Here is a 27,792-nt window from a genome sequence, read left to right on the forward strand (position 1 = left end):
TTGGCAGAATTATTCTCACTTTATTTCTGGAGACATTTAATCAGATGCAGTAACACTGATTCCAGGCAAGGGCAGGGGGCATGGGTACCCCTGAAGCAACCAGTATCCTGTGGCCCAAGGTGTCCCCATCCCCAGACCTGGGATCCCCCTCAGTTACAGTTAAATAGAGAGAGGAAGATCTCCCCAGGGGGCTTTGCGGGGAGGGTCTGCCTCCTGCACCCACCCTCTCCACGCAGAGGAGTCTGAGCACAAGCTATTTACAGTATTCACATCCACTGTACCCCACCAAACCAAGGCAAATACTACAGGTGGCCCCTCCCCAAGTGAAGAGGCCAGAGAGGCTGTGAGTGTATGTGTGTGTATGGGGGAGAGGGGATGTCTGCGCGTGCGAGCACACAAATGCACTGAGGGGCAGATCTGGCTCCAGCCAAAGAGACATCAGTCTATAAGGTGCAGATTAAAAACAACAGAGAGGACCCACCCCCAGGGGCCCAGGCCACTTCCATCTTTGCTCTGTCTTTTTCTCCTCCAGACATCCTGGTAGGTGATGCAGAGGAGCCCTCACAGCTGTGCCCAGATCCAAGGCAAACCCTCTTAAAGGACTTCTGGGGAAAAAGGGGAAAGGAAACAGTCAGGGCAAGCAGCACCCAAACCCAGATAGCTGGGGGTCTTCAAGGCGGAGCAGGAGAGGAGGCCTGGCAGAGCCAGAAGAGAAGGCAGGGCTAGGGAGTACAGGGAAGGCTGCTGGGAGGCATAGAGCTGGGTCCAGGAATCAGGAGACCTACCTGTGACCTGCGGGGACTGCACCACAGCTTTCTTGAGGAAGGCTTCTGCCTCTGCAAAGGGCAGGAGTGCCTCTGGTGTTCGGCTCAGACTCTTGTCCCCAGAGGGTCCCTTGGGGGAGAAGCCATTCTCCTGGTGTGCTGGGAGAGGCTGCAGGCCATTCACCAGGGAGCCTGGCAACTCCTTGCTTGGGAGACTGTGGATGCAGAGGCCAAGGCTCAGCAGCTCACCTCCCAGGAAAGCCCAGGCCACCCCGCAGCTCCAGCTGCAGTCTACCTCCCTGCTCGGGGACCCTGGGATTGGAAGCTGGTACCTCCACGGAGGCTCCTGTGGGGTGGGCTCCTCTTTCTGCACAGCCTCCTTCTGCAGCCCTGGGGGCCGAGCCTCCACAGCTTTCACAGGTTCTGTCACAGGGAAAGAGGCGCCATCAGCCAAGGGCTGGCAAAAGAGGCGAGGATGGAGGAGGAGGGTGGCAAAGGGAAAGAAGGCGAGGGTAACGGGGGCTTTACCTGGGCTGGAACCGTTGGCGTTGGCCTCCTTGCTGTCCTGCTTCTGCTTTGAAGAGGAAGAGCAGTCAGGCTCAAGGGACAGCCGGTCCCATCCACTTAGGACTGAGTTCTGCCCTCCCCTTGCCCGGGCCGCGGCGGCCTCCCCGACAGCCCCGCTCTCCTTGGCCACAGATGCCTTTCCGCAGCCTCCTTTTCCCATCCTGGCCCCCACGCCCAGCACTGCCCTTCGGGGAAATTCTGACCTTGGTTTCAGAAACTTCTGACTTCCGAGTCCTCTTCATGATCTCCTCCAGACGCTGTTTGGAGGCCGCATATCAGTTAGTCTCGAGCCCCGCCCCTAATCCTAAACCTCCCACCAGCCAGCCCCGGCCTTGTGGTCTTAGGGCCTCCCTGTTCATAGTAGCCTTCTCCAGGACAGGAACTGGAATCTGCCCCAGCGCTTTTCCGTCCCACCCGCTCTAAGCCCAGGCCCCGCCCACCTGGTCGCCCCGCCCAGGCCCGCCTACAAATCCCCGCCCTCGTCCGCACACCTTTCTGCGCTCTTGGCGCTCCTGCTCCTGCTGCTGGAAGTGCTTTTCCCGCTCCAGACGCTGCCGCTCCGCCTCTTCCCGCGACCGAGCTTCGGCCTCCTCTTTCTGCCAAAGACCCCCATGAGCGTGGAACCTGACTCCAGCCTTCCCGGCCCGCGGCGCCGGCGCCCAGCCGCCTCCCGCCCGCCCGCCGGGGGCACCTGCTTCTGCAGCCGCTCCTGCTCCTCCTGCTCGGCCTGCGCCTTCTCTCGTGCCTCCTGCTCCTCCCGCCTCCGGGCCTCCGCCTCCCGCTCCGCCCGAGCCTCGGCCTCCCGCGCCAGCTGCTCCTCTCGCATTCGCCTGGGGGACGGAGCAAACGGCTCAGGCTCGGGCTCTGCTTCTCCAGCGCCCACGAGGGCCCCCTCAGTCCCCGAGGCGCACTCACTTGTCTCTTTCTGCCTGCAGCCTCCGCTCCTGCTCCTCGCGCTCCCGCTGCTCCCGGGCCTGGCGCCGCTTCTCAGCCAGGAGCCGAGTGGCTTCTTCTCGGTCTGTGGTGCCGGCCATTGGTTTGCTAGGGGTCACCGGGGGAGCAGGGGCTGAGGGTGAGGTCAAGACAGCAGCGTCTGGAGGGGGATCCGGGACCAGGCGTCAGTCAGCACACCCACGCAGGCACCGCCAGCATCCCTTCCTGCCGTCAGCTCCCAGCGGCCTGTGTTATGGGCCTGGGACTGCTGAGAGCAGGAGTCTCCTCTTTCCATGTCCCACTCCCGGTCCTCAGGCATCTCTGGCGGCCCACATCCCCACGCAGGAGAAGCTGGCTCCTCTCGCTCGGCTCACCCCTCCCCTCTCTTCATGCCTACCTGCAGGGGTCTCCGCGGGGGGCTGCTCCTTCTGGGGCGGGGATGGGGTGGGCGAGGGCGCCGGAGAAGGTGCCGGTGAGGCTGGGGCTGCTGGCTCCTTCTCGTCACTGGCCCTGCACTTGCTCTGGCTCTTGTCCTCGGGCCCTGCGGCGCTGGGGCTCTCCTTTGCCTCCTCCTTCCTCCGAACCCGCCCTTTGGGGGATGCAGTGGTGCCTCGGGGGGACGGTGGCTTTGGAGGCAGAGTGTGGCCTGGCCCTGGGCTGGGGCAGGGGGAGGCAGGCCTGTGCCAGGATGTGGAGGGAGAGGATGGCCGGGCCTTGGATTTGGAGCTAAGAGAAAAGGGAAAAGGGAAGAGTTAGGAGACACACACCCACATGCTGAGAACTTGTCCCTTCCTCTGGGAGGTGCCCCCTCCTCCAGCCTACATCAGCACCGTTCCCCCTTGCTCTCACAGAAACGCACCATTCCCTTTTAGATTATATACCCCAGTTTGTAATAACATATGTTTCTGTGGGATTGACTATTGTCTGTGCCCCACCAATAGCCTGTAAGCTTAATAAGAGAAAAAAACCACGCCTGGGTTAGCTCAGCAACTTGTCCTCAGCACCTTGAGTGCTACCTGGAAGGTCCCTTCATTCAGCAGGTTTTGTTGTTGTTTTTAAGACAGAATCTGGCTGTCCCCCAGGCTGGAGTGCAGTGGCATGATCATACCTAGCTCACTGCAGCCTCGACCTCCTGGGCTCAAACAGTCCTCCCCTTGGCCTCCCAAAGTGCTGGGATTACAGGCGTGAGGCACTACCCTTGCTTTCAGTTCAGTAGGCATTCACTGAGTGGTTACCAGGTGCCAGGCACTGTTTTTGGTGATGCGGTACTTCAGTAACCAAAATACTTAAAAAAAGAAAAAAAAGAAAAAGAAAAAAAATGGAGGCTGGGTGAGGTGGCTCACACTCACACGTGTAATCCCAGCACTTTGGGAGGCCGAGACAGGTGGATCACCTGAGCTCAGGAGTTTGAGATCAGCCTGCACAACGTGGCGAAACCCCCCTCTACCAAAAAAACAAAAAATTAGCCGGGTGTGGTGGCGCGCCTGTAGTCCCAGCCACTTGGAAGGCTGAGGTGGGAGGATAGCTTGAGCCCAGGAGGTCGAGGCTGCAGTGAGCCGAGATTGTGCCGCTGCACTCCAGCCTGGGTGACAGAGGGAGACCCTGTCTCAAACAAAAAAACAGAGAGAAATTTGCCCTCAAGGAAGTTGCATTCCAGAGGTGGGATGCCCAATAAATATTTGTGGGTGATGAATAAATGACCCGGTGAGGGGCAGGGTCCCTCGCACCGCCCGCGCCCACCTGAGCTCAGAGGCGGCGCTGGCGGCGAGGCGGGTGCGCGGGGAGGCGGGCAGCGACTGGCGCTTCTTGAGGCTGCGCTCCCGGGCTAGGGCACTCTTCTCTTTCTCGTTTTCCCGCTCCTTGTCCTTCTTTTCCTTTTTCTGCACCTGGCAGGGAAGAAGGAACGGAAGAGGAGAGTAGAGGTCAGCAGCGCCCGCGTTCCCCAGTTCCAGGCTACCTGTCCCACCTGCGCGGCCGCTCGAACCAGTCGAGCCACTCACCGGCGAGGCCTCCGGCCGGCGGCGCACCGGAGCTGGGCTGCCCCCGGCGCTGGGCTTGCGGCGCTCCCCGCGCTCACCGGCGGGGGCGCAGCGGTGCACGCTTCGGGGGCCGCTGCACGGCGTCAGAGGGCTGGCGGAGGCCGAGCGCGGGCACACCGGCACGGCTGCAGAGGGATGAGTGCGGTCGGGTTGCGGCCCGCGCGCCAGGCTGGCCCCTGCCCGGCCCCACGTGGGGCCTCTCCCAGGGTCGCAGCCCCTACCCTGGTCCCGGCCGTTGCGGGGCAGTGTGACCGCGCTGCGACTCCGAGCAAGGAAGGAGAGGGTGGGCGTCATCAGACGATCCACGATGCTGCTCTCCCATGCGCTCAGCTGCAGGCTGCGATCTGGGGGTAGAAGGCCAGGCGAAGCCGGTCACTGTGGGGGCCGCAGGAGGCAGGGAGAGGCATGGGGGCAGACCAGGCACCATCCCCATGCCAAGGCCAAGGCTTCTCACCCGGGAGGCCTCTCCCCACAATCACACCAGGGCCACATTTGTCCTCCCTACGATCTGGACTTCCACTGCAGACCCAGGCAACCAGACACTTCCCAGGGCAACATCCTGCATCAGATGAGGGTCCCTGCCTACAACGCTCCCCAGGTGAAAGGGCCCTGAACCGCGCATATAGGAAGGAGCCATCCAGGATTGGAAGAAGACCCAATTGCCCTCTGCCATGTCCCAGTGTAAGGTCTTGCCCCTCCTGCTCTCAGAGGGCTGACCCAGCTGAAGCTGTCCCATAGATTCGGGACAGTGAGGGTCGTTGTGCTCCTGTGACCCAGCTTTTAGCAGTCCTGTGCCAAGGAGAGGCTGCTAGGGTGCCTGCCTTCCCTAGGCCACCCTGCTCTGTCCTCTCAGCTGCTGGGCTATTTTTAAGCCTCAGTCAGGTGGGGTTGGTACAGCAGCTGATTTGGTTGCTAGGCAACAAAGCAACCAAACAAATGCAAGAGAAACTTATAAATAACTCCCACCATGGCTCCTTCACATATGAGCACCAGGGCATGGTGGGAATGCAGGGGCTATGCCACCTTGGTTGGCTCAACTCTGGAACCAGCCAAGGCCATGGCTGGGGCTCTGAAGGCAGAGAAGGCAGGATTGCATGGGCCCTTTAGGGCAGAGCCAGAATGAGGGACCCCTCCACCCCACAGCACCCAGGCCAGTCTGACACATGGGGACAATGCCACCTGGCTAAGGTTGGCCCAGGCCAGCTGGCTGTGGTTGCAGAAAAGCCTGCCTGCCTGTCCCCACCCCCAGCCACCACCTCCAACTTGCTCTTGAGGCCCCTGCCAGACTTCCTGCCCTCTGAGGCATTGTGCTTTGTCTCCGTTCTCCTCTCCTACAGGGGAACCTCTGTCCTCAGGGTCCAGACCCATATGCCGGCTCCCCCGAGGGGCACAGAGCCCTGGGTAAGGTAGAGTGGGGATGGGGACCTGGAGTATGTGAGGGCTCCAGGGACCTGGTGTTCTTGCTGAGCTCTGGAGGAAACTTGGTGGGAGCTACAAGGGGCTCTGGAGGGGGAAGGGCTGGGCCTTCTCTTACTTCTACTGGGGGAGTTCCAGAGCGTGGCAGAGGACTTTGAGAGCCGCTTGTTGATTATAGAGTCCACGTGTTTGGGCAGGTTAACTGCCGACACGGAGCACCTGCTCCCACCTGGAGGGGAAAAGACACGGCATTAGGGCCGGGCCAGGCAGGAGCCAGTGGGGGGCACCGAGGCCTTCCATGCAGGATGCTCTGAGGGCAGGGTGGGAGAGGGAGGAGTGGGCAGGCTAGGATGAGGAGCAGGAGGCAGCCTTGGCCCTGGGAGAGGGAGGGTGGCAGGTAGGTGACCAGAGACAACCTGGCTTGGGGGAGCCGACGGAGAAGAAACAAAGGGGGGAGATGAGTAAAACTAGAGAAACTACAGCTTTCCTGGCCAGACCAAGGAAGCCATTCCTTATGGCTGGGTACTGCAACCTCCCCATAACCCCCCAGCACTGGCACTTGCTGACACTGCCAAGCCAACGCGTTATGGATACAACACCCATGTACTGGGATAAATGCAAAACGCTCCTAAACAGGACCTACACAGTCACAGTCACTTGCACAAATCCACGTATTCATCCAGAATCACAAAAAGACATGCAGATACAGGCATATAGAGTGGCAGATACTTTGGCATGCACACATGTGTGCAGACATGCACAGGGACAGAGACACAAACACTAACAGATAGTGTGTCAGACCCAGATGCACACAAGCCACAAACACATCGAAGCAACCTCATGATGACATTTGTAGCAGCTCACATTTGTTGATGCTTACCATGTGCCAGGTACTGTGTGGGGCACCACACACATGTGACCTCATTTGATCCTTCAAACATCTATCTACCACTTCAGGGGCAAGTAGTAGCATTATCCCCAGTTTATAGATGAAGAAAGTGAGACTTCAAGAAGTTAAAGGTCGCGCTGCAAGTGCCAGAGCTGGAACCCGTCTGTCTGACTTAGGAGCCCTAACTGAGGTACACAAGGCCACAAACACGCCAAGGCAAACACATATTAAGACACACAATGCACGGGTCCAGGAGCACATACACCGAAGATACACAGCTAGAAATACTGAAACTTGCCATTGCATAAAGACATCCAAGCACAGTGGTACATACATGCCAGCAAAGAATCAGACCAAAATCCATGGTGGCCCTACGCGGAGAAAACTCAGAGACAAAAATCTACCTTCTGAGACAAGGAGTGACAGTTTCTTTAAGATCCAGTGTCTGTAGGGCATTAAAGTCTTTTATGTATCAACAACTAATAATAATTGACAGGCGCAAAGAAGGCTAATCCTAAAATGACAGAGGTTTGAAGAGCAAACCAAATGGAGAGAATCCATCTCTGATTTGATAGTGGAAGTCCTTGAAAAGGGACAGTTTGGCTTACCGACCATTCTACAAGACACAAGTCACATAAAGCAAGGCACACCTGCTGCAGGGAGCCACCAGCTCTTTGTAGGGAAGTTGTTCCCTTCCTTTACTTGCCATCCCAGCCTTGCCCACCCACTCCCCAGCCCCTCCAGCCTACTCACTGGTCTTATGTCCTGGAGAGCTGTGGTGCAGGGCCCCTGCCCAGGACCAGCGCTGCTGCCGGATTTCAGCCCACGTCTTCTTCACTGACCGTTGGATGGCTGCTTCATAGCGCTCCTGGGGGAAGGTGGGGAGAAGAGAGAGATGTGGACGGAAAACATTCATTGAATTTGGGATAGAGGCCCTTCTTCCTCCTGTGACAATGCCTCCCCCACTCCCTTCCCTCCGAGTCTTTTCCTGACTCATTGCAGGTATCCAAGGTTACCAAATCCTTGCTATGATTAAGGACCAAGATCCCTTTCGACTTGTTCTTGGGGAGCTTTTCACTGTTCTTGAGTCATTTCCTGAGTGTATGAGTTGCTTCTCAGATGATTGGGTGGGACTCCCCCTACCTGGGGCTCCCAGGCAAGGCCATAGCTCAGGCACTGAGGGTCCTGACCTTGGGGCTATGTGTTCCCTCTAGCCTGAGGCCCCCCAGGTAGGGCCAGGTGGCCATTTCCTTCATTTCCTCACCAGCGCTCAAGCTAGGGCTTTACCCATGTGACAGAGCTAGGCATGCGCACACAGACGCATACCTGCATATACATACACAGATACACACCTGCACACATACACACAGACACGTGGGGCACACGGACGAACACAGGTACTGACAGTAAACAGTTACAGGGGCCTACAGTGGCACATTCAGAAGCAAATGTGCCTGCAGTTGCACAGGTCCCCAGATAGTCTAACACAGGGACACAACTGTAGATGTGAACACAAATAGGACCACGTAGACACAGATAATGCAGAACCGTGAACAAGGATATGCATACACACTGCACCAGTATGCAGACGGTGAGCACACGTGTACACAGATTCATGGAGACCCATCCCGCACCTTGTTTTTCTCGAGCTTCTGCCGCTGCCGTTCCTCCAGGGCTGCACGACGTTGCTCGGCTTTAAGACGTTGCTCCTCCAGCCGGCGCCGGCGCTCCTGGAGCTGCTTCTCCCGCAGCGCCTTGGCCTTCTCCTCCTTCTCCAGCCACACTGCCTTCTTGGCCGCTGTGGACAAAGGAGCCCAGTGGCATGTGAAGGGTTCTGCAGCAGGCCTGGGCCAAGGGCATTTCCTCCAAGTGGCCAGCCCTGCTACCCACATCCTGGGTGGGTTTTTCTCCTGCCTGCTTAGGTGGAGCTTTCAGTCTGAGACAACCCCCTCAAAGTGAGAGGCTTACTGAAGACAGGACTCAGGAGAGGCCTGTTTCTCCTCCATTGGCCTTATGGGCTCTCAGGATTGAAGGAGAAATGAATGCTTTAGTGCAAGATCCCCATCTGACTTGGGGGGCTACCAGACAGAGGTCCACATACTGTGATTAAGAGCATGCATGAGATCTGGGGTGACAGGAGGCTTCTGGGTCTGAATTTCAGCTACTGTACTAGCTGTATGGCTTAAGCAAATGATTTCATCTCTCTGAGCCTCTGTTTCCTCCTCAAAATGGGTTAAGGATTAAATTAGATAATGCGTGTCCTGCTCTTAGCACAGTGCACATAATTAAGTGTTGCAGAAGTGTTGGTGTTATTATCATTATTTTTTTGAGACGGAGTTTTGCTCTTGTTGCCCAGGCTGGAGTGCAATGGCGCAATCTTGGCTCACCACAACCTCCACCTCCCAGGTTCAAGTGATTCTCCTATCTCAGCCTACTGAGTAGCTGGGATTACAGGGATGTGCCACTATGCCCGGCTAATTTTTTGTATTTTTAGTAGAGATGGGGTTTCTTCATGTTTGGTCAGGCTGGTCTCAGACTCCCAACCTCAGGTAATTCGCCCGCCTCGGCCTCCCAAAGTGCTGGGATTACAAGCGTGAGCCACCGCGCCCGGCCTGTTGGTGTTATTATTAGAATGCTGATCATGATGATGAAGATGATGAGACTTCCTGCTCACTCACCCAGGTACTTGGCCCGTTCTTCTCGCCGCTCCTTTGCCAGCTTGTGTCTCTCTCCTGCCTTCTTCACCTCTGAGCAGAGGGAACAAGAACAGACAGGTCAAAAGGCTGTCCCCAAAGAGGAGTCAGCCTCAGATCCCTCCCTCCGGGCCTCACCCCATCCTTTCCTCATCTCCTCTAGGGCAAACAGGACTCTTTCAGTTGGCATGATCCAGGGCCAGGACCCTGAGCCAAGGGGTTTAGGCCCAGGCCGGGATCATTACACACACCTTGCTTGGTGGGAGGGCTGTCGGAGGCTGGCACTGCTGTTGGAGATGGCTGGCTGCTCCTTCGAGGAGGTCTGGCATCCCGTGGGCCCGTGGCTGGTGGGGTGGGTCCTCTGCTCTTTGCTTCAGAGGAAGGGGACTCTTCCTGCAGGGGGACTGGCCTAGGCCCGACCTGCCCTGGTGGGCTCTCTGGTTCCAGTGGGAGCTGCTTAGAGCTAGTGGCATTCTTCATGGCAGGAGGGGTGTCCGGGGGAGTGTCGGGGACCACGGCTGACATCGGTGGTGGGGGGGGGAAGGGTCACCTTCTGGAGAAGGTCTTGGCTCTGGGGGGGTCCTGGCGACCACAACTGAAAGACCAACACAAGAGAGGAGAGAGGTCAGATTGCACATCTGTGCCATCAGCTCAATATGTGGCCCTCTCCCTTGTTCAACTGACTTCTTCATTCACGTGTGTTTGAGTTATTTCTATGTGCCGGGCCCTATTCCAGATACTCATGATATAATAGTGAGAAAATAGCCATGATCCCTGCCTCTGTGGTGCTTACCCTCTAGCAGGGCAGACAGACAAATAGCTAGGCAACTACAGTAGAGAATAAATACTATGTCTGGGGCAGCACAGCAGAGATGGTTAACCTACATGGGGAGGGCTTGCTGAAGAAGTAACAACCAAGCTGAGATCCGAAGGATAAGCTGGAGTCAGCAAAGCGAGGAGGAGAGATCTTGGCAGAGAAGAGTATATGCGAAGGGGCAGAATGGAGCAGGGTGTGTTGGAAAAGCTGAGAACAAGCTTGCAGCACTTATTGAGACACCAAATGCACCGATTTGTTTCCAGGTCTGCCTCCCTCTCCTTTCTGTTTTATCTCTGGGTGACTGTGCCCAACCCAAGGTCTGTTCAGAGAGGGTGCCAGTGCTGGGCACATGGGACTGACCAAGAGGAAGGATGTAAGTATGGGCTCTAGTGGGATGCTTTGTTGTGAAGATTCCCATTGGCAATAAGCTACCCCAAATTTGTGCTTTTAACGTATGACTATTGTAGGAACCCTGTAAAAGACATCGAAGTGAAGGAAGGGAGCCACACGATTTGACATACACACATGTGGGGCAATTGAGAGACAGGCCTCAGAGTCAGTCAGATGAAGATGGGAAGGGAGGGCTTGCTTCCCCAGCAGACAACCACGGACAAGCCAGCCAACCTCTCTCAGCCTCAGGTTTTTTGTTTTGTTTTGTTTCCCCCCAAGTCCACTTGCTGCTAGGGAATTTTTAAGGGTCTAGTTAGTTCCTTTAAGTCCCTTTTTCTTATTTTTATTTATTTATTTATTTATTTATTTATTTATGAGACGGAGTCTCGCCTCTGTGTTGCCCAGGCTGGAGTGCAGTGGCCGGATCTCAGCTCACTGCAAGCTCCGCCTCCCGGGTTTACGCCATTCTCCTGCCTCAGCCTCCCGAGTAGCTGGGACTACAGACGCCCGCCACCTTGCCCGGTTAGTTTTTTGTATTTTTTAGTAGAGACGGGGTTTCACCATGTTAGCCAGGATGGTCTCGATCTCCTGACCTCGTGATCCGCCTGTCTCGGCCTCCCAAAGTGCTGGGATTACAGGCTTGAGCCACCGCACCCGGCCAATTTTTATTTATTTTTATTGCTGGAGTGCAGTGATATGATCTTGGCTCACTGCAAGCTCCGCCTCCCAGGTTCACGCCATTCTCCTGCCTCAGTCTCCCAAGTAGCTGAGACTACAGGCACCTGCCACAATGCCCGGCTAATTTTTTGTATTTTCAGTAGAGATGGGGTTTCACCGTGTTAGCCAGAATGGTCTCGATCTCCTGACCTCGTGATCTGCCCGCCTCGGCCTCCCAAAGTGCTGGGATTACAGGCGTGAGCCACTGTGCCTGGCCAATTTTTACTTTTTAAGAGATAGGGTCTTGCTATGTTGCCCAGGCTGGATTCGAACTCCTGAGTTCAAGACATCCTTTTGCCTCAGTCTCCCAAGTAGCTGGGATTACAGGTACCTACCACCATGCCTGGCTCAGCCTCAGTTTTGATATCTGTAAAACAGGGATAATAAGCCAAGCTAGTAGGGAATGTCAGCAAAGTGCCTGGCACTAGCCACATGCCAGCAAACAGCACTCCCTGTTGGTCTGATGAAGCCTCCTGGTCTCCCAAACAGAAGTTTCTGTATATTGAGTCCTGGTGCCATCTGCTGCTACCATCCAGGCACTGAGGAGATCAATGGGAACACAGCTACCGACTTGGGCTTAGGAAGCAGGGCCAGCATCTGTGGGAAGTTTCATCTAAGGAAACGTTTTTCATTCTTTTCTTTTCTTTTTTTTTTTTGAGACGGAGTCTCACTCTGTCGCCCAGGCTAGAGTGCAGTGGCGCAATCTCGGCTCACTGCAAGCTCCACTTCCCGGGTTCATGCCATTCTCCTGCCTCAGCCTCCCGAGTAGCTGGGACTACAGGTGCCCGCCACCACGCCTGGCTAATTTTTTGTATTTTTAGTAGAGATAGCATTTCACCTGGTTAGCCAGGATGGTCTCGATCTCCTGGCCTCGTGATCCGCCCGGCTCAGCCTCCCAAAGTTCTGGGATTTTTTGTTTTCAAGACAGAACCCCACTCTGTTGCTCAGCCTGGAGTGCAGTGGCATGATCTTGGCTCACTGCAACCTCTGCCTTCCAAGTTCAAGTGATTATCCTGTCTCAGCCTCCTGAGTAGCTGGGATTACAGGTGCCTGCTACCATGCCCAGCTAATTTTTGTATTTTTAGTAGAGATGGGGCTTCACCATGTTGGCCAGGCTGGTCTCGAACTCCCGACCTCAGGTGATCTGCCCGCCTCGACCTCCCAAAGTGCTGGGATTACAGGCATGAGCCACCGTGCCCAGCCTCATAATTTTTATATGCATTAGTTCTTTTTTTTTTTTGAGTCAAAGTCTCACTCTGTTGCCCAGGCTGGAGTGCAATGGTGTGATCTCAGCCCACTGCAGCTTCTGCCTCCCAGGCCCAAGTAATTCTTGTGCCTCAGCCTCCCGAGTAGCTGGGATTACAGGCATGAACCACCATACCTGGCTAATTTTTGTATTTTTAGTAGAGATGGGTTTGTGCCATGCTGGCCAGGCTGGTCTTGAACTCCTGGCCTCAAGTGATCCGCCCACCTTAGCCTCCCAAAGTGCTGGGATTATAGGTGTGAGCCACTGCGCCTGGCCTTATACATTATTAGTTTTAATCCTCACTGACAGTATGAGGGAATAGTTGTTATGCAATAAATTATCTGAGGCTCACACTGTTTCTCCCTCATTCCTTCCCACCCAGCTTTCTGGGATCAAGGCAAGAGCCCCAGCTGAGGCCCTGTCTCCCCCATTACCCCTCCAACTCCACCAACTCCTAGGCTCCATGACAAGATACCCATCTCTTCCCATACCAGCAGGAGACGGCTGCCTGGTCACTGCTAATCTATTTCCCAGCCAGCTGCAAACTCCTTTACCAATTCCAATAGTCAACAAAACCAGTTACTCACTCTAGTGAGTGCTTACTACTCACTAACAGTGATGCATCCTGTGTCCTCACAACTCTGAGAGGCAGACTCTTATTCCCATTATACAAGTGAGGCAACCAAGGCCCAACATGCTAATTGGTCCACACAGAGTCATACAACTAGTATGTGGCAGAGTTGGGATTTTTTTTTTTTTTTTGTAGATGGAGTCTTACTCTGTTGCCAGGCTGGAGTGCAGTGGCGCAATCTTAGCTCACTGCAACCTCCGCCTCCCAGGTTCAAGTAATTCTTTTGCCTCAGCCGCCAGAGTAGCTGGGACAACAGGCATGCACCACCACACACAGCTAATTTTTGTATTTTTAGTAGAGATGGGGTTTCACCATGTTGGCCAGTCTGGTCTCCCTCTCTTGACCTCATGATCCACCCATCTCAGCCTCACAAAGTGCTGGGATTGCAGGCGTGAGCCACCGCGCCCGGCCCAGAATTGGGATTTGAACTCAGGACTGTTTGAAGCTAAAGCCTGGGTGAGTAAGTATGAAGCTTGAAGGTTGAGGGTGAGGCCTGTTTATTGCCATTCTCCAAGCACCTGTGCGTGCTGCAGGTGTTGCAAGGAAAACTGGTAGGCGGGTGTTTGTCTGCACCTAGGCAAATCACACCCACCAGGCAAGACAGTCAGTGAGTCCCCAGCTAGGTCCCGACTCGCCATGTGAAGGGAGGTTGGGAGGAGGTAGAGGAGTGAGGTTTGGAAGAACCTGCACCCAGGCATCAGATGCGGTGGAGCAGAAAGGTCATAGCCTTCAGAGTCGGACAGGCCTGACTGAGGACCTCGGCTCCAGGTGAACCTTGGGCAAGCCCTGAGCCTGTGTAACCCCAGTTCTCTCATGGAGTTGTTGGTACACATGGGGAGTTGGTATAGATGGGTACATCATTGGTGGCACCTGGCAGGGGCTTGGTAAGCAGCACCTGTCCTGAAGAATATATCCACGTCTCCCCATCTCTGCCAGGAGGAAATGCTTTGGCCAGGCCTTACCCCCACTGCTCTGCAACACTGCACTTCTCAAGGACCTCCATGCTGCTAAATCCAACAGGCAGTTTTCCAGTCCTCATCTTCCTTGGCCACTATGCAGCTGCATCTGCCACAGTTGATTTCTGACTGCTCCTTGAAACACTGTCTTCACCTGGCTTTGAATACAGCACATTCTCTTAGTTTTCCTTCTACCTTGCTGACTGTCACTTCTCAGTCATCTGTGCTGATCCTGCCTGAACTTCCCAACCTCTCAGCACTGGAGTGCCCTAAGGCTGAGTGGAGGACCTCATTTCTTTTCTGTCCACACACACTCCCTTGGTGACCTCATCCAGACTCACAGATTTAAATACCATCACTGCTGATGACAACCAAATTTGTGTCTCTAGCCCAGGCCTCTCCCTTGAGGTCTAGTTTCACTCCTGCAACTCCCTGCTTGACACCCCTGTGTGTCTCACAGATGCCCCCAATTTAACACATCCCAAACGGAGCTCCTGATCTTCCCCCAAAAGTCTACTTCTCCCCATTTTCCCCATCTCAGTTAATGGCAACTACATCACACCCCATGTCTCATCTCTCGGCAAATCCTTTTGCCTTTATCTTCAAAACAGATCTCAAATCTAATCACTTCTCACTATCTCCACTTCTATCACTTAGGTCAGAGCTACTATCAGCTCTGATAAAAGATTCCCTGCTCCAGTCTTTGTTTCCCCTGAGTCTTTTCTCAACACAGTAGCCAGAATGATTCTGTTTAAAAATAAGTCAGATTAGCTGGGCGCGGTGGCTCATGCCTGTAATCCCCGCACTTTGGAAGGCTGAGGCAGGCAGATCATGAGGTCAGGAGATAGAGACCATCCTGGCCAACACGGTGAAACCCCAACTCTACTAAATATACAAAAAATTAGCCGGGCGTGGTGGCGGGCGCCTGTAGTCCTAGCTACTTGAGAGGCTGGGCAGGAGAACTGCTTGACCCCAGGAGGTGGAGCTTGCGGTGAGCCGAGATTGTGTCACTGCACTCCAGCCTGGGCAACACAGCAAGACTCCGTCTCAAAAAAAAAATTTAAAAAGGCAGATCACATCATTCCTCTGACAAAATCCTGCGAAGACTCCTCATCTGAGGGGAAGAAAAAGCCAAAGTCATCACGATAGCCTATCAAGGACTCCCCAGGATCCTGACCTCTTTTTTTTTGTTTTTGTTTTCGTTTTTTTGAGACGGAGTCTCGCCCTGTCGCCCAGGCTGGAGTGCAGTGACCGGATCTCGGCTCACTGCAAGCTCCGCCTCCCGGGTTTACGCCATTCTCCTGCCTCAGCCTCCCGAGTAGCTGGGACTACAGGCGCCCGCCACCTCGCCTGGCTAGTTTTTTGTATTTTTTTAGTAGAGACGGGGTTTCACTGTGTTAGCCAGGATGGTCTCGATCTCCTGACCTTGTGATCTGCCCGCCTCGGCCTCCCAAAGTGCTGGGATTACAGGCTTGAGCCACCGCGCCCAGCCGATCCTGACCTCTTTGACCTTCTCTCCTCTTCTCCCCCTGCTCAAGTTTTCAGTCACTGTCCCTTAAGGGTGTTGGGGAGGTTTCTGCCTCAGGGCTTTGCACTGAGGAAACAGTATTTCCTCAGTGGCTGTTTCTCTGCCTTGAATTATCTGCCCCCAGATTCTGCGTGCCTCATTCCCTCCCCTCCTTCAGGTCTTTACTTTGATGTCACTTTTTTTTTTTTTTTTTTTGAGACGGAGTCTCGCTCTGTCGCCCAGGCTGGAGTGTAGTGGCCGGATCTCAGCTCACTGCAAGCTCCGCCTCCCGGGTTTACGCCATTCTCCTGCCTCAGCCTCCCAAGTAGCCGGGACTACAGGCGCCCGCCACCTCGCCCGGCTAGTTTTTTGTATTTTTTAGTAGAGACGGGGTTTCACCGTGTTAGCCAGGATGGTCTCGATCTCCTGACCTCGTGATCCGCCCGTCTCGGCCTCCCAAAGTGCTGGGATTACAGGCTTGAGCCACCGTGCCAGGCCTGATGTCACTTTTAAATGGAGTCTTCCCTTAGCCCCTATTTAAAACTACAAACTGGGCTGGGTGCGGTGGCTCATGTCTGTAATCCCAGCACCTTGGGAGGCCAAGACAGGTAGATTACCTGAAGTCAGGAGTTCGAAACCAGCCTGGTAAACATGGGAAAACCCTGTCTCTACTAAAAAATACAAAAATTAGCTGGATGTGGTACCATGTGCCTGTAATCCCAGCTACTTGGGAGGCTGAGGCTGGAGAATCACTTGAACCCAAGAGGCAAAGGTTGCAGTGAGCAGAGATCCTGCCACTACACTCCAGCCTGGGTGACAGAGTGAGACTCTGTCTCAAAAAAAAAAAAAAAAAAAAAAGCTACAAACTGCAGGCCTGGTGTGGTGGCTTATGCCTGTAATCCCAACACTTTGGGAGACCGACACAGGAGGATCCCTTAAGGCCAGGAGTTTGAGATCAGCCTGGACAACACAGTGAGATTCCATCTCTAAAAAAATGTTTTTAATTACCCAGGCGTCATGACGTGTTGAAATAGAGATTGAGGTTACAGTGAACTATGATCATGGTGCTGTACTCCAGCCTGGGTGACAAAGCAAAACCCTGTCTCTAAAAAAAAAAAAAAAAGAAAAAGAAAAATTTTAAATAAAATTAAATAAAGGCTAGTCAAGGTGGCTCACACCTGTAATCCCAGCAATTTGGGAGGCCAAGGTGGGAGGATCACTTAAGGCCAGGAGCTTGAGAATAGCCTAGGCAACACAGCGAGACCCTATCTCAACGAAAAAGTAAAAAACAGCTGGGCATGGTGGTGCACACTTGTAGTCGCAGCTACTCGGGAGGCTAAGGCAGGAGGATACTTTGAGCCCAGGAGTTTGAGGCTACAGTAAGCGATGATTGTACCACTGTACTGCAGCTTGGGCAACAGAGTAAGATGCTGTCTCAGAAAAAGAAAAAGAATTAAATAAAACTACAAACTGCAGTTGAAGTCTCCCTCCCAGCTCCAACTGTAGATTTTTCTTTCCAAGTCTTCTTTTTCTCCATAGGCATTAACACCATTTTAACAGTCTCCCACTGCTACAATATAATCTCTATGAGGACACAAATTTTTGCCTATTTTGTTAGCTGGTCTATCTCTAGGGCCAACAGAGCCTGGCACATAGGTGCTCCACAACCATCTGCTGAAGGAAGAAATGAATGAACTCCACCCAGGCAGATAGCGTCACCACCATCATTGCTCTCACCTGGATGACTACAAAGTCCTCTCACTGCTCGCCTGTACCCATTCCCACTCTCTGCTCCACTGAGCAGCCACAGCAAATACAAATCTGATCATGGTACTCTTTGCCGCTTGAAACTTGCCAGTGACTTCCTCTTCTTGAACTCACCCTACTAGTCCAGTATAGTCTGAAGTCCCTGACTCCCTCCCGCTACTTCTTGGATCTCCTACCCTGCTCCCCACTTGCTCTCTGAACTCCATCCACACTGACCTTCCTTTAATGCTGATGACCATCCACACTCCCTCCTGCCACAGGGCCTTTGCACATACTCTCCCTCTTTTATTAGCTAACTCCTATTAGCCCTTCATATGTTAGTTCAGTCATCACTTACTCATGGAAGCTTTCTTTGGCTTCTCTGATTGGGATAAATTCCCTTGTTGTATACAGCCATGGCCTCAGGTACCTCTGGAACACTGTCATTGTTACGATTTTAAACTTCCTTGCATGGTTTTTCCCTTATTGTCAGCCTCCTCCTAGAAGGTGAGGGAGACCCACAAGAGCTGGCCATCTCTACTTTGCTCACTGCCTCATCGCCAGCAGCTACCACAGTGCCAAGTACATGGAGACAGTCATAAAATAGTTGAATAAACAGTACAGCACAAATAAAGTGCTATACTATGAGGCTGCCCTAGCCTAAAGTAAGTGCATATAAAAGATTTTTACTCTAATAAAGAGTAGATCCCGGCTGGGTGCAGTGGCTCATGCCTGTAATCCTAGCACTTTGGGAGGCCAAGGCGAGCAGATTGTTTGAGCCCAGGAGTTCAGAGGCAGTCTGGACAAATGGCAAAACCCCATGTCTGCTAAAAATACAAAAATTAGCTGGACGTGGTTGTGCACGCCTGTGGTCCCAGCTACTTGGGAGGCTGAGAGAAGGATCCCTTGAACCCAGAGGTGGAGGCCGCAGTGATCTGAGATTGCACCACTGCACTCCAGCCTGGGTGACAGAATCAGACCCTGTCTCAAAAAAAAAAAAAAAAAAAAAAGTATAGATCTATGTGGCAACTTACTGCAAAAAGATAAACATTTGAAGAGAAGCAAAACAACTCCATCTCAATAGTGTTTGGACAGCTTCCTGGACTAAGCCACACAGGTAGAAGTTAATAAAAATAATAATGAGTGTTTACTCCAGCAGCTCAACAAGAAAAACCTCTCAAGAGGCAAACAAGAAGGTTGGAACTCCTCTTGTGACCTGGCACACTGTTGACCCCGAATACAAATATTTTCTTCACAATTATGCCAACCCTGATGAAATGTCATTGGGACAGTGTTATGTGGAGCAAATCACATTAAGCCAATTAACTCCTTGGTTAGTTATCTATACAGTACAGTTAATCTATATATGATCATTCTCATTTTTAACCATCAAATATGATCCTTCGGCTACTTAATTTTATCTTATTTTTGGTCTATGCCAGATTGTGAGGTTTTGCCACTGTCGGTTTTATTTTGCTACACTAATATCTACCAGAAGTATTTGTTAAGAACGAGGTAAGAGACAAATAATTTGTATTTATTTCTTGGCGCGAAGAGCATTAGCAGGGCAAAGGTGCAGTGGTGGGTTGCATTTTAGGGTCAAAAAGTCCTGTCTTCCTAAGAGCCCCAAGAAGGGCTGTGCCTGGGGTCTGCAGAAAGATCAGGGCCAAGTCCCTCAGAGAGACTGTCACATGTCTCCGAATACTAACACCCCATCTCCACCCTCTGGGAGCTGGCAGTCCTTTTCTTTTGTCTCTCCCTCCTCCCACCCCAGCAACTCTTGCTGGGCCAAATATTCCTCTCACAACACTGATAACTCAGTCTAGCTGTTCTGTTTGCCTGCCACCCCCTGCCCCATCAGTGTGAGAGCTTATCAAGAGAAGAAACTCAGTCTTAGTCCTTTTTGCAGCCCCAGAGTCTTATACAGGACTTGTCTGGCACAGAGTGGGAGTTCTGTGTCTGTTTAATGAATGTCCGATGGGTGGGTGGGTGGCTGGGCATGTAGATGTGTGGGTGGGGGTACTGTAGAAAGCTACCTAGCTAGTGTGTATTTAGACCCTCAAGCTGCTCCAAAGTTTAGTCTCTCTAAACACTAAATGTCATTTTCATCTCAGAGCCTGCATGTCCCCAGCCAGTTTCCAGGCCCAAACTAATTTACTGAAGCTCTAATATAAACCAAGCACTTTCCCTTATCTCATGTGATTCTGATGACAATCCTAAAAGGATAGTTCTATGATGGCCCCCATTTCACAGGTGAGATAACTTACTCAGACAGATTAAGTGGATTGTGCATGTCAGTGTCAGAGGTAGGATTTGAATCCAGAGTTGTCTGATGACAAAACCCTCAAAACCCTTAGGTCATGCTATTTCTGGTGGGCGGTCACATCACCCCGCCCTGAAGCTCCTGCGTGTTCTCTGAAGAAGGAAGTGATTCCGTGGTTCCCCCAGGGAGACTTCCCCTACAAAAGTCAAGGGTGCAGGTGGGGCAAGCAGGCACTGAGCTCAGAGCACAGGAATGTAGGGAAGGCAGGCTCCTGCCCAGGCTGGCTCCCAGGAGGCGGGAAGTGAGGTGGGGGAGAACAGCCCACCTCCAAGGGCAGCGCAAGGGAGTGCCTGGGTGAGGGCTGGTTGTGGGGTGGGGGGTGCACAGACAGCACCTCAGGCAGGAAGCATGGGAGAGGCAGAGGCATGAGGCCGAGAGAAGACAGAACAGAGATCAGCACCTCTAGCAAGAGCCCTCCTGGCCCTCACACAGATTCCTAGGTGACAACACTAGAGCAGGTGAAGACAGAGAAGCAGGCAGAGGGCAGAGACACACGGGGAGACGGACATGTGCACACAACAGAGACAGACACCAGACAATGTAAACAGGGCCTGCACAATGGCAAGAGACAAGACACATTCTCTCTCTCTCTCACATACACACACACTCACACACACATACATACACACACACATGCAGAGGAAACAGACTTCCTGGGATTCAAAACTCTACATATATCAGGCCGGGCGCGGTGGCTCACGCCTGTAATCTCAGCACTTTGGGAGGCTGAGGCAGACGGATCACGAGGTCAGGAGATCAAGACCATCCTGGCTAACATGGTGAAACCCCGTCTCTACTAAAAATACAAAAAATTAGCCAGGTGTGGTGGTGGGTGCCTGTAGTCCCAGCTACTCGGGAGGTTGAGGCAGGAGAATGGCGTGAATCCGGGAGGCGGAGCTTGCAGTAAGCGGAGATCACGCCACTGCACCCCAGCCTGGGCGACAGAGCGAGACTCCATCTCAAAAACAAAAAAACAAAAAAACAAAAAAACAAACAACAGCAACAACAAACAAAAAACTCTACACATATCTGAGACACACAGACATACCCACACAAGTACAGGGCCAGGTACCTCCTCTAAGGCACAGACAAAGCCTCAGAGACACATACAGCACACAGAAACACAAAGTCCCCGGAATATGTATACCGCGTCATCCAGGTCACTTCTGTTCCTTCTGAGCAAATTATTTCCCTAGGCCCAGAGAAAGTCCAATTAACAAGAGTAACAGCTAATGCTTTTGTCAGGCACAGCTAAATACGTTAAACTCATTAGTTCATTTAATCTTTGCCACAATCTTATGAGGTAGATATTATTACCCCATTTTACAAACGAGGAAACAGATTCAGAGATTAAGACACTTGCTTAAGCTCCACAGCTAGTGAGTAGCAAAGCTGGGGTTTGGACCTGATCAGTGTGACTATCTTTACCCCGCCTGCATCCCAGTGGAGAGATCTGGGCTGGGAGAATAGGAGGTCGGTAGAGGCCGGGCGCGGTGGCTCAAGCCTGTAATCCCAGCACTTTGGGAGGCCGAGACGGGCGGATCACGAGGTCAGGAGATCGAGACCATCCTGGCTAATACGGTGAAACCCTGTCTCTACTTAAAAAAAAATACCAAAAACTAGCCGGGCGACGAGGCGGGCGCCTGTAGTCCCAGCTACTCGGGAGGCTGAGGCAGGAGAATGGCGTAAACCCGGGAGGCGGAGCTTGCAGTGAGCTGAGATCCGGCCACTGCACTCCAGCCTGGGTGGCAGAGCAAGACTCCGTCTCAAAAAAAAAAAAAAAAAAGGAGGTCGGTAGAAAGGACAAACTCTGGGGAAAGCCTAATTGTGGGACCGGGAGAGGAGGTACCCTTAGGGGCAGCATTATCCCTGGCCTGGACAGAGCTAAGCCGGTTCCGAGAGGGAGTGCCCTGGCGGGGGTCAGCCTGCTCCAGCAGTTGGGCAGTGGGGCACTGGGACCAGGCCACCGGCTTCTGTGGGTGATAAAGTCGGGAACCCAACTGAGACTACAGATCTGAAGGCGCTCTCTGGCCCGGCTGGCGGCCATTGTTCCCAGCCTCCAATCAGGAGCACCCACTTCCTGTTATTTTAGGCGGCAGGAAATGACCCCATCCCGCAGCCTGGGCCCCACCACATCCCTCCCTCAGCCCCAGCAGGGCTGCCCAGGCACTGAAGACAGAGGCCCAACCTCAGGCCAAGGCCTGGAGATGCCCCTCAGCTGGACTATTACCACTACCTGGGTCCAGGGCCTTCCTCCTGGTTCAACTGCTTAGGCTTCAACCTGGCAGGCTTCCCAGAGGACCCAGGGTTCTGCTGGGGCTACCTCTGCCTGCCGGAGAAAAGATTATGGGGTCCCCAAGATCAAGATGCCCACACGGGCCAGTCATGGGAGGGAAGCAGGCCAGACCTTGTCACTGGCTGGCTTAGTCATAATTCACCTTAGAGGTTTGAGGCACAGACTTCAGAGTCAGACAGATTTGAGTTCAAATCCTGCCTCTGCCAGTTGCTAGCTGTGTGACTTTAGGCAAGTGACTTCATCTTCCTGAGTCTCATCTGTAAAATGGGGATAATGCTAGTCCCTACTCATGGGACTGTGGTGAGGAACAAATGAGACAATGCCCATGACATGCTGAGCATTGTGCGTGGCACAGAGAAGGCCCTTAATGAGTAGGAGATAATAAGTCAGAGATAATTAATGGGAAATAACTTGGTTCACCGGGGAGTTTCTACCTGGCTCACATCATCTCTTACAACTGCTGAGGAGTGCTAGTAAGGGCAGCAATACCATGTTCCCCACACCCTCCCAGGCTCTCTGCTCCCCTCAGGGCAGAGCTGCAGCTGAGAAGTGGTGGAGGAAACACTGAAGGCTGTGCCCCTGGGTGCCAGGCAGAGCTACCAGCAGCCAACAAAGCTGCATTATCTGGGCCTGGCTAGTTGGCTCCCTTACTAGCCCCAAGGTCCAGCAGGGACCTAAGGACATGGGTCCTAGCTGCCTGTGGCCTAACTTCCAGCCTGGGTCAGACGTGAGACCTGACCTGATGGCCCTCAAGTATGGCCATTCTAGTCTGGACCCAGTTTTCAGTCCCTTCCCTCAGCCCTTGCCCACTAGCCTGTTGGGAAAGGAGACCTGAGTTGGCCTACTGTCCCTTCCACCTTATTTGCATATGCATGACTGCACATTAGGGGCTCATTAGAGGCCTCATTATTGGGCCCACCAGCCCAAGAAGGGACTAGGACACTGTCATTGGGAGGTGCCAGCCAGCTGGCTCCTGGATGTATGGCCAAAGCCCCCTGTGCCAGTCTTACCAATGTCTATTCGTCCTTTCAGATCCACCTCAAATGCTGCCTCCTCCATGAAGCCTTCCACAAGCACAGCCCACTGCACACTATCACCATTATACCTGGTTTCCCTGCAGTGAACGCATCTGCCTCCCTGGCCAGGTTAAGACCCCCCCAAGGGTCAAAACTCCATCTGATTCACTTCTCTGTCATCCACATAGACTGCACTGAGCTGGCATATGGTGGGGCATCAGCATGGGTGTGCTAGATAGCCGGTTGCACCTGTTTCTTGGGTCTTCTCTCCTATTCCCAGTGTCCCACTTCAGGTATGGGGCCCCTCTGATCCCTGGATACACCCTAGCTCATGTCTGCCTAGAACTCCCCTCTCCCCTGCATTCTTGTCCTATAATTCTAATCAATCAATCACATCTCAGGCTTCTGACGGAATTAAAAATAACAACAAAAAACAAATAGCTAGGCCGGGCATGGTGGCTCATGCCTGTAATCCCCACACTTTGGGAGGTCAAGGCGGGAAGATCATGAGGTCAGGAGTTAGAGACCAGCCTGGCCAACATGGCGAAACCCCATCTCTAGTAAAAATACAAAAATTGACTGGCCGGGCGCGGTGGCTCAAGCCTGTAATCCCAGTACTTTGGGAGGCTGAGACGGGAGGATCACGAGGTCAGGAGATCGAGACCATCCTGGCGAACACGGTGAAACCCTGTCTCTACTAAAAAATACAAAAAACTAGCCGGGCGAGGTGGTGGGCGCCTGTAGTCCCAGCTACTCGGGAGGCTGAGGCAGGAGAATGGCGTGAACCTGGGAGGCGGAGCTTGCAGTGAGCTGAGATCCGGCCACTGCACTCCAGCCTGGGTGACAAAGCGAGACTCCGTCTCAAAAAAAAAAACAAAAAACAAAAAAACAAAAATTAGCCGGGCACGGAGGCAGGCACCTGTAATCCTAGCTACTCGGGAGGCTGAGGTAGGAGAATCCCTTGAACCCGGGAGGCGGAGGTTGCAGAGAGCCGAGATCGTGCCACTGCACTCCAGCCTGGGCGACAAGAGCAAGACTCTGTCTCAAAATAAATAAATAAATACATAAAAAACAAATAGCTAGCACTTATTGAGCACTAACTATGTGCCAGCACCTAGTCTAAGTTTTTCTGTGTTCATCTAATTTAATGATGCCAATATCTCTATGAGATAATTTCTAGCATTATTCTCATTTTACAGATGGGCAAACTTAAGACTAAGGTTAAGCAACTTACTGAGATCACACAGAAGTATGTTACAAAGTGGAGACTTAAACTGTTTGATTCCAGAATCTACGCTCTTAAACAAATTGACTCCCAATTCCTGCTCCCACCCTCCTCTATATTTCATACCTCCCTGCTGGCACCGGTTGCCGGAGCATAACCACAATAATGGTAATAACACTTTATTGCAGGTGTCTGGTGTCTGCGTGCCAGATTCCTTGAGTTACATCATCTCTAACCCTCACATTAACCCCACAAGGTTGACAATACTGCCCCTATTTTCCAGGGGCAGAAACTGTGGCTCCAGGAGGTAAGTCACTTGCTCCAGTCCAGAAGCCAGTACATGGCTAACTGGGATTTCCACCCAGGTTTTCTGACCTGAAAGTGGGCCCCACACTTGTCCTCTACTCCATGCCACCCTCTGTTACCGCTCAGTGTCCAAGTGTAAAAAGGAACTCAAAGGGAGCAGGGATTGTGTCACATGCTCTCGGAGTGTCAGGCCCATGCCTCAGACTATCACAGGGCACATGCTGTGAGCACATTTACTCCCACAAAGCCCCATAGAGGACTCCTGTCACCTTTGACTATTCTGTGTGGGGAACCGCCACTATCCCGATCCAGGTTCTCACATGACTCCATCTAGATCCCTGTGTATAGAAGAGTCCTCCCAGTGCAGGAAGCCTATATGCAGTATCTCCACCGGCCCCTGACCCAGCCCTCCCCCCCAACCCAGCCTCCCCACTGCCCCTAGGAGAGCCAAGCATCTCACCCATGCTCTCATATTCAGTCTAGGCATCCTACCCAAGTATCCTAATTATAAAGTAGCCACAGCTCAGGCTCTCTGTATCCCAGTCACCACCCCCATTCAGGCCCCCAACTATACACCAGTGCCAGAGGCCCTCAGGTGCAGAGGGCCAGTAAGCTGAGGTTGGACTCAGGCTGGGCCTCCCTGGGTGTCCCCTCTCAGGTCAGCCAAACCAGGACAGACCCAGCCACCCTTGTTTCCAGCCCAGCCTACAAGCCTCCTGAAACCCACCAGTCTGATGGTAGCCTCCCCTCAGTATTCTCCCAGATTCCACACCCAGACAGTCCCCTAGAAGCATCCTTGCTGGCATGGGGAGGAGCCCATCCACAGCCCATCAGCCCTACCTTATCCTGGGCTCTCTCCGCACCCACACACTGTTTCATCCTGGGCCCACACCCCAAGGGGCAGGGAGGTGACAGGATTAGGCTCAGGACTCCATGGGGGTGTGGGGATGGAGCCACCTCCCCCCTGAGTCAATGGGAACAGAACTTGGGTCCTCAGTAATCATGTTCTTCCCTCCCCTTCCAGGAAGAAAGAGAAATCGCCTCCTTCCAAAACCAAGCCCAACCAGAAACCTGTCCCCACCCCCTCATCAGCTGCTCCCAGATCCGAATGGGATTTGCAGAAGTCCTGAGCACTGGTGGTTGGTGGGGTGAGCGGCGGAGGGGAGCTTTGGTGGTCTGAGGTGTGGGCAGAAAGAGAAAAAGAGAGTAAGCGGGGAGGTATCAAAGCCTCAGGCTGGGGAATGATGTGGCAGGTCCAGGGAGTGCCGGCTTGGAGCCTTTACCTCATTCTCTAGTGAGAGATTCCGGCCCAGAGAGGCTGGGAAGGAGGGCAGGCAGAAGCAGCAGATTTACTTCTGTCCCCCTCCTCCCCGAATCGGGCTGGGTGGGCTCCAGAGTGGCCTGGCTGCAGGAGAGGCGGCCCACTCCCCAGCTCCCGCCCTCGCCCCAAACAATGCCGCCTCCCCCTCCCCCTCGCCTTTATCCGGCGGGTTACTTGGCAGCCGCGGCTAGAGACCTCCCTCTCCTCTCCCCTCCCCTCCCTGCTTTCCCCTCCCCGCCGGCCCGCAGCAGCAACAGGCCCTTTGCGCGGCAGCTGGACGGATGGGGTGGGGACGAGGTCTGGGCCAGGGCCTGAGGGTACGGGCACTAAGGCCGAGGCGTCGGTATGCAGGGCCCAGGCCTGAGAATCTGGACCCCCGACAGACTCAGGCTGGGGTCACATGTGCCACGGGGGATGGGGAAGGGGACGGAAGCCCTAGCTCGGTAGAAGAGGATCTTCAGGGCCCGGGGTGGATCGGGAAGGGATGTGGGGGCGGGGAAGCTGAGATGGCACTAAGCTGGGGCAGAAGGGTCACCCCAGCAACTCCCGCGCTGGGTCCCCGCGGTTCCCGACGCCCGATGCGTCCGGCTCCCGCGGTGGGGGAGGGGGCAGCTGTCAGAGGATGCGTCGGGAGCCGCCGCCGCCGCAGCCTTTATTTTTAAACTTCCAAGTGGTCAGAGGGCGCGGCGGCAGAGGGGTCCCCGCCCAGCCGGCCGGCCTCATCCTCGGCCGCCCCGCAGCCCCTCCATCTACCCCCATCTCGCCTCCGCGTGGCTCCCGGCATACCTGGGGGTGCGCCCGCCCCCAGCTCCGCACGCGGGCAGCTCTCCATGGCTGCGGCGTCACTGGGGGTCTGGGGTCTCAGCGGCGGCGGCGGCGGCGGCCAGCGGCCAGGACAGGGGTCCCGCGGCGCATCACGCCCGGCCCGGCAAGCAGCAACTCGGAGGCAGGGGCGCTCCGGGGAAGGTCGAGGCAGGTGGCTCGCGAGGCTCGGAGGTGCCGGTTGCCCAGGGTCTCTCGGCTGCGGCCGCGATCCCGTTCCCTGCCCAGCGCCGGCCCAGTCCCGGCCTCGGTCCAACCCTATTGTACCGCCCGGGCTGGGCCTGGCCTCTCGCTGGCGCGTACCAAGTTCGACGCGGGGGAGTCCGCCCCAGCAGCGCCCGGGGATCCAGCCCCGCGCGTCCGCGCCGTCCGCGCCGCCCCCGCCCCGGAGCCCCGCGCCCGCAGCCTCCCGGCGCCTCTTCCACGGCCACGGCCGAGCGGGCGCCACGGCTCCAGGAGTTCGCCGCGCCAGATGCCTCCCCCTGCTTCCGCGCCTTGGTACGCGCCACAGCGCCAGAGGACTATGTAGGGAGCGCTCGGGTGACTCACCCGCCGCGGGGACTGGGGGAGAGGGGGAGCAGGGCTGGGACTCCCCTTTCCCACCCTGGAGTTTGGGGGCTCTGGCGCTGGGGCTGAGAGGGCAGCTTCGAGTCCAAATTCTTTCTCAAACCCACCTAAACCAAAGCGGCCCGGGGGACGTCGGGAGGCACGGAGAGTCGGAGAGTCACAAGGAGGCCCCTGAAAGGGCTTCGCTTTCTCTCCCCTGCTGATGGCTGGGTTGGGGAGAGGTCCTGGAGCCTTGCTGCCGCCCTTGCTCCGGCATCCTGGGCTTGTGTCTTCCCTGCTCCTCTGGGGTAATTACAGCCCTGCGCAGCTGCCTTACCCAGGTCTCTAATCTGCTGGGTCCCTCCCGGCTCCAAACTGGGTGGTCCTAGCCCTGAACCACCCCCACCCCCACGAGACGACCCCGCCAATCACCCCAGAAGGATTTTCTCCCTGTGGTCTGTCGATGAGGGGGTGGCGACCCCCTCCAGAATCCACTCCCTAAAGTAGCCCTTCTTCCCAGCCCTCCAGAGTGGACTCCCAGCCCCCTTGTTGGTGCCAGCCGAGGTGAGGGCTTCAAGCCAAGCCAGGCCCAGCCCGGGGCAGAATGGGGAGCTTGCTGGGAAGGT

General features: G+C 54.5%; 1 protein-coding gene across 1 annotated transcript; it reads right to left on the bottom strand.

The window, feature by feature from the left end:
• On the bottom strand, positions 1–27,282 carry MAP7D1 (MAP7 domain containing 1). Its single transcript, XM_033227113.1, is given in 19 exon segments — positions 1–605; positions 786–979; positions 1,097–1,187; positions 1,293–1,335; positions 1,535–1,588; positions 1,823–1,927; positions 2,023–2,161; positions 2,247–2,424; positions 2,662–2,990; positions 4,005–4,150; positions 4,265–4,428; positions 4,525–4,647; positions 5,838–5,948; positions 7,362–7,476; positions 8,243–8,406; positions 9,287–9,355; positions 9,553–9,843; positions 9,846–9,896; positions 26,585–27,282. Coding segments are annotated over 19 exon segments (2,424 nt in total). The 5' UTR covers positions 26,631–27,282; the 3' UTR covers positions 1–594.
• Positions 27,283–27,792: the final 510 nt, after the last annotated feature.

The sequence above is a fragment of the Trachypithecus francoisi genome, unplaced genomic scaffold (assembly GCF_009764315.1).
Source record: "Trachypithecus francoisi isolate TF-2019V2 unplaced genomic scaffold, Tfra_2.0 Lachesis_group12, whole genome shotgun sequence".
Lineage (NCBI taxonomy): Eukaryota > Metazoa > Chordata > Mammalia > Primates > Cercopithecidae > Trachypithecus > Trachypithecus francoisi.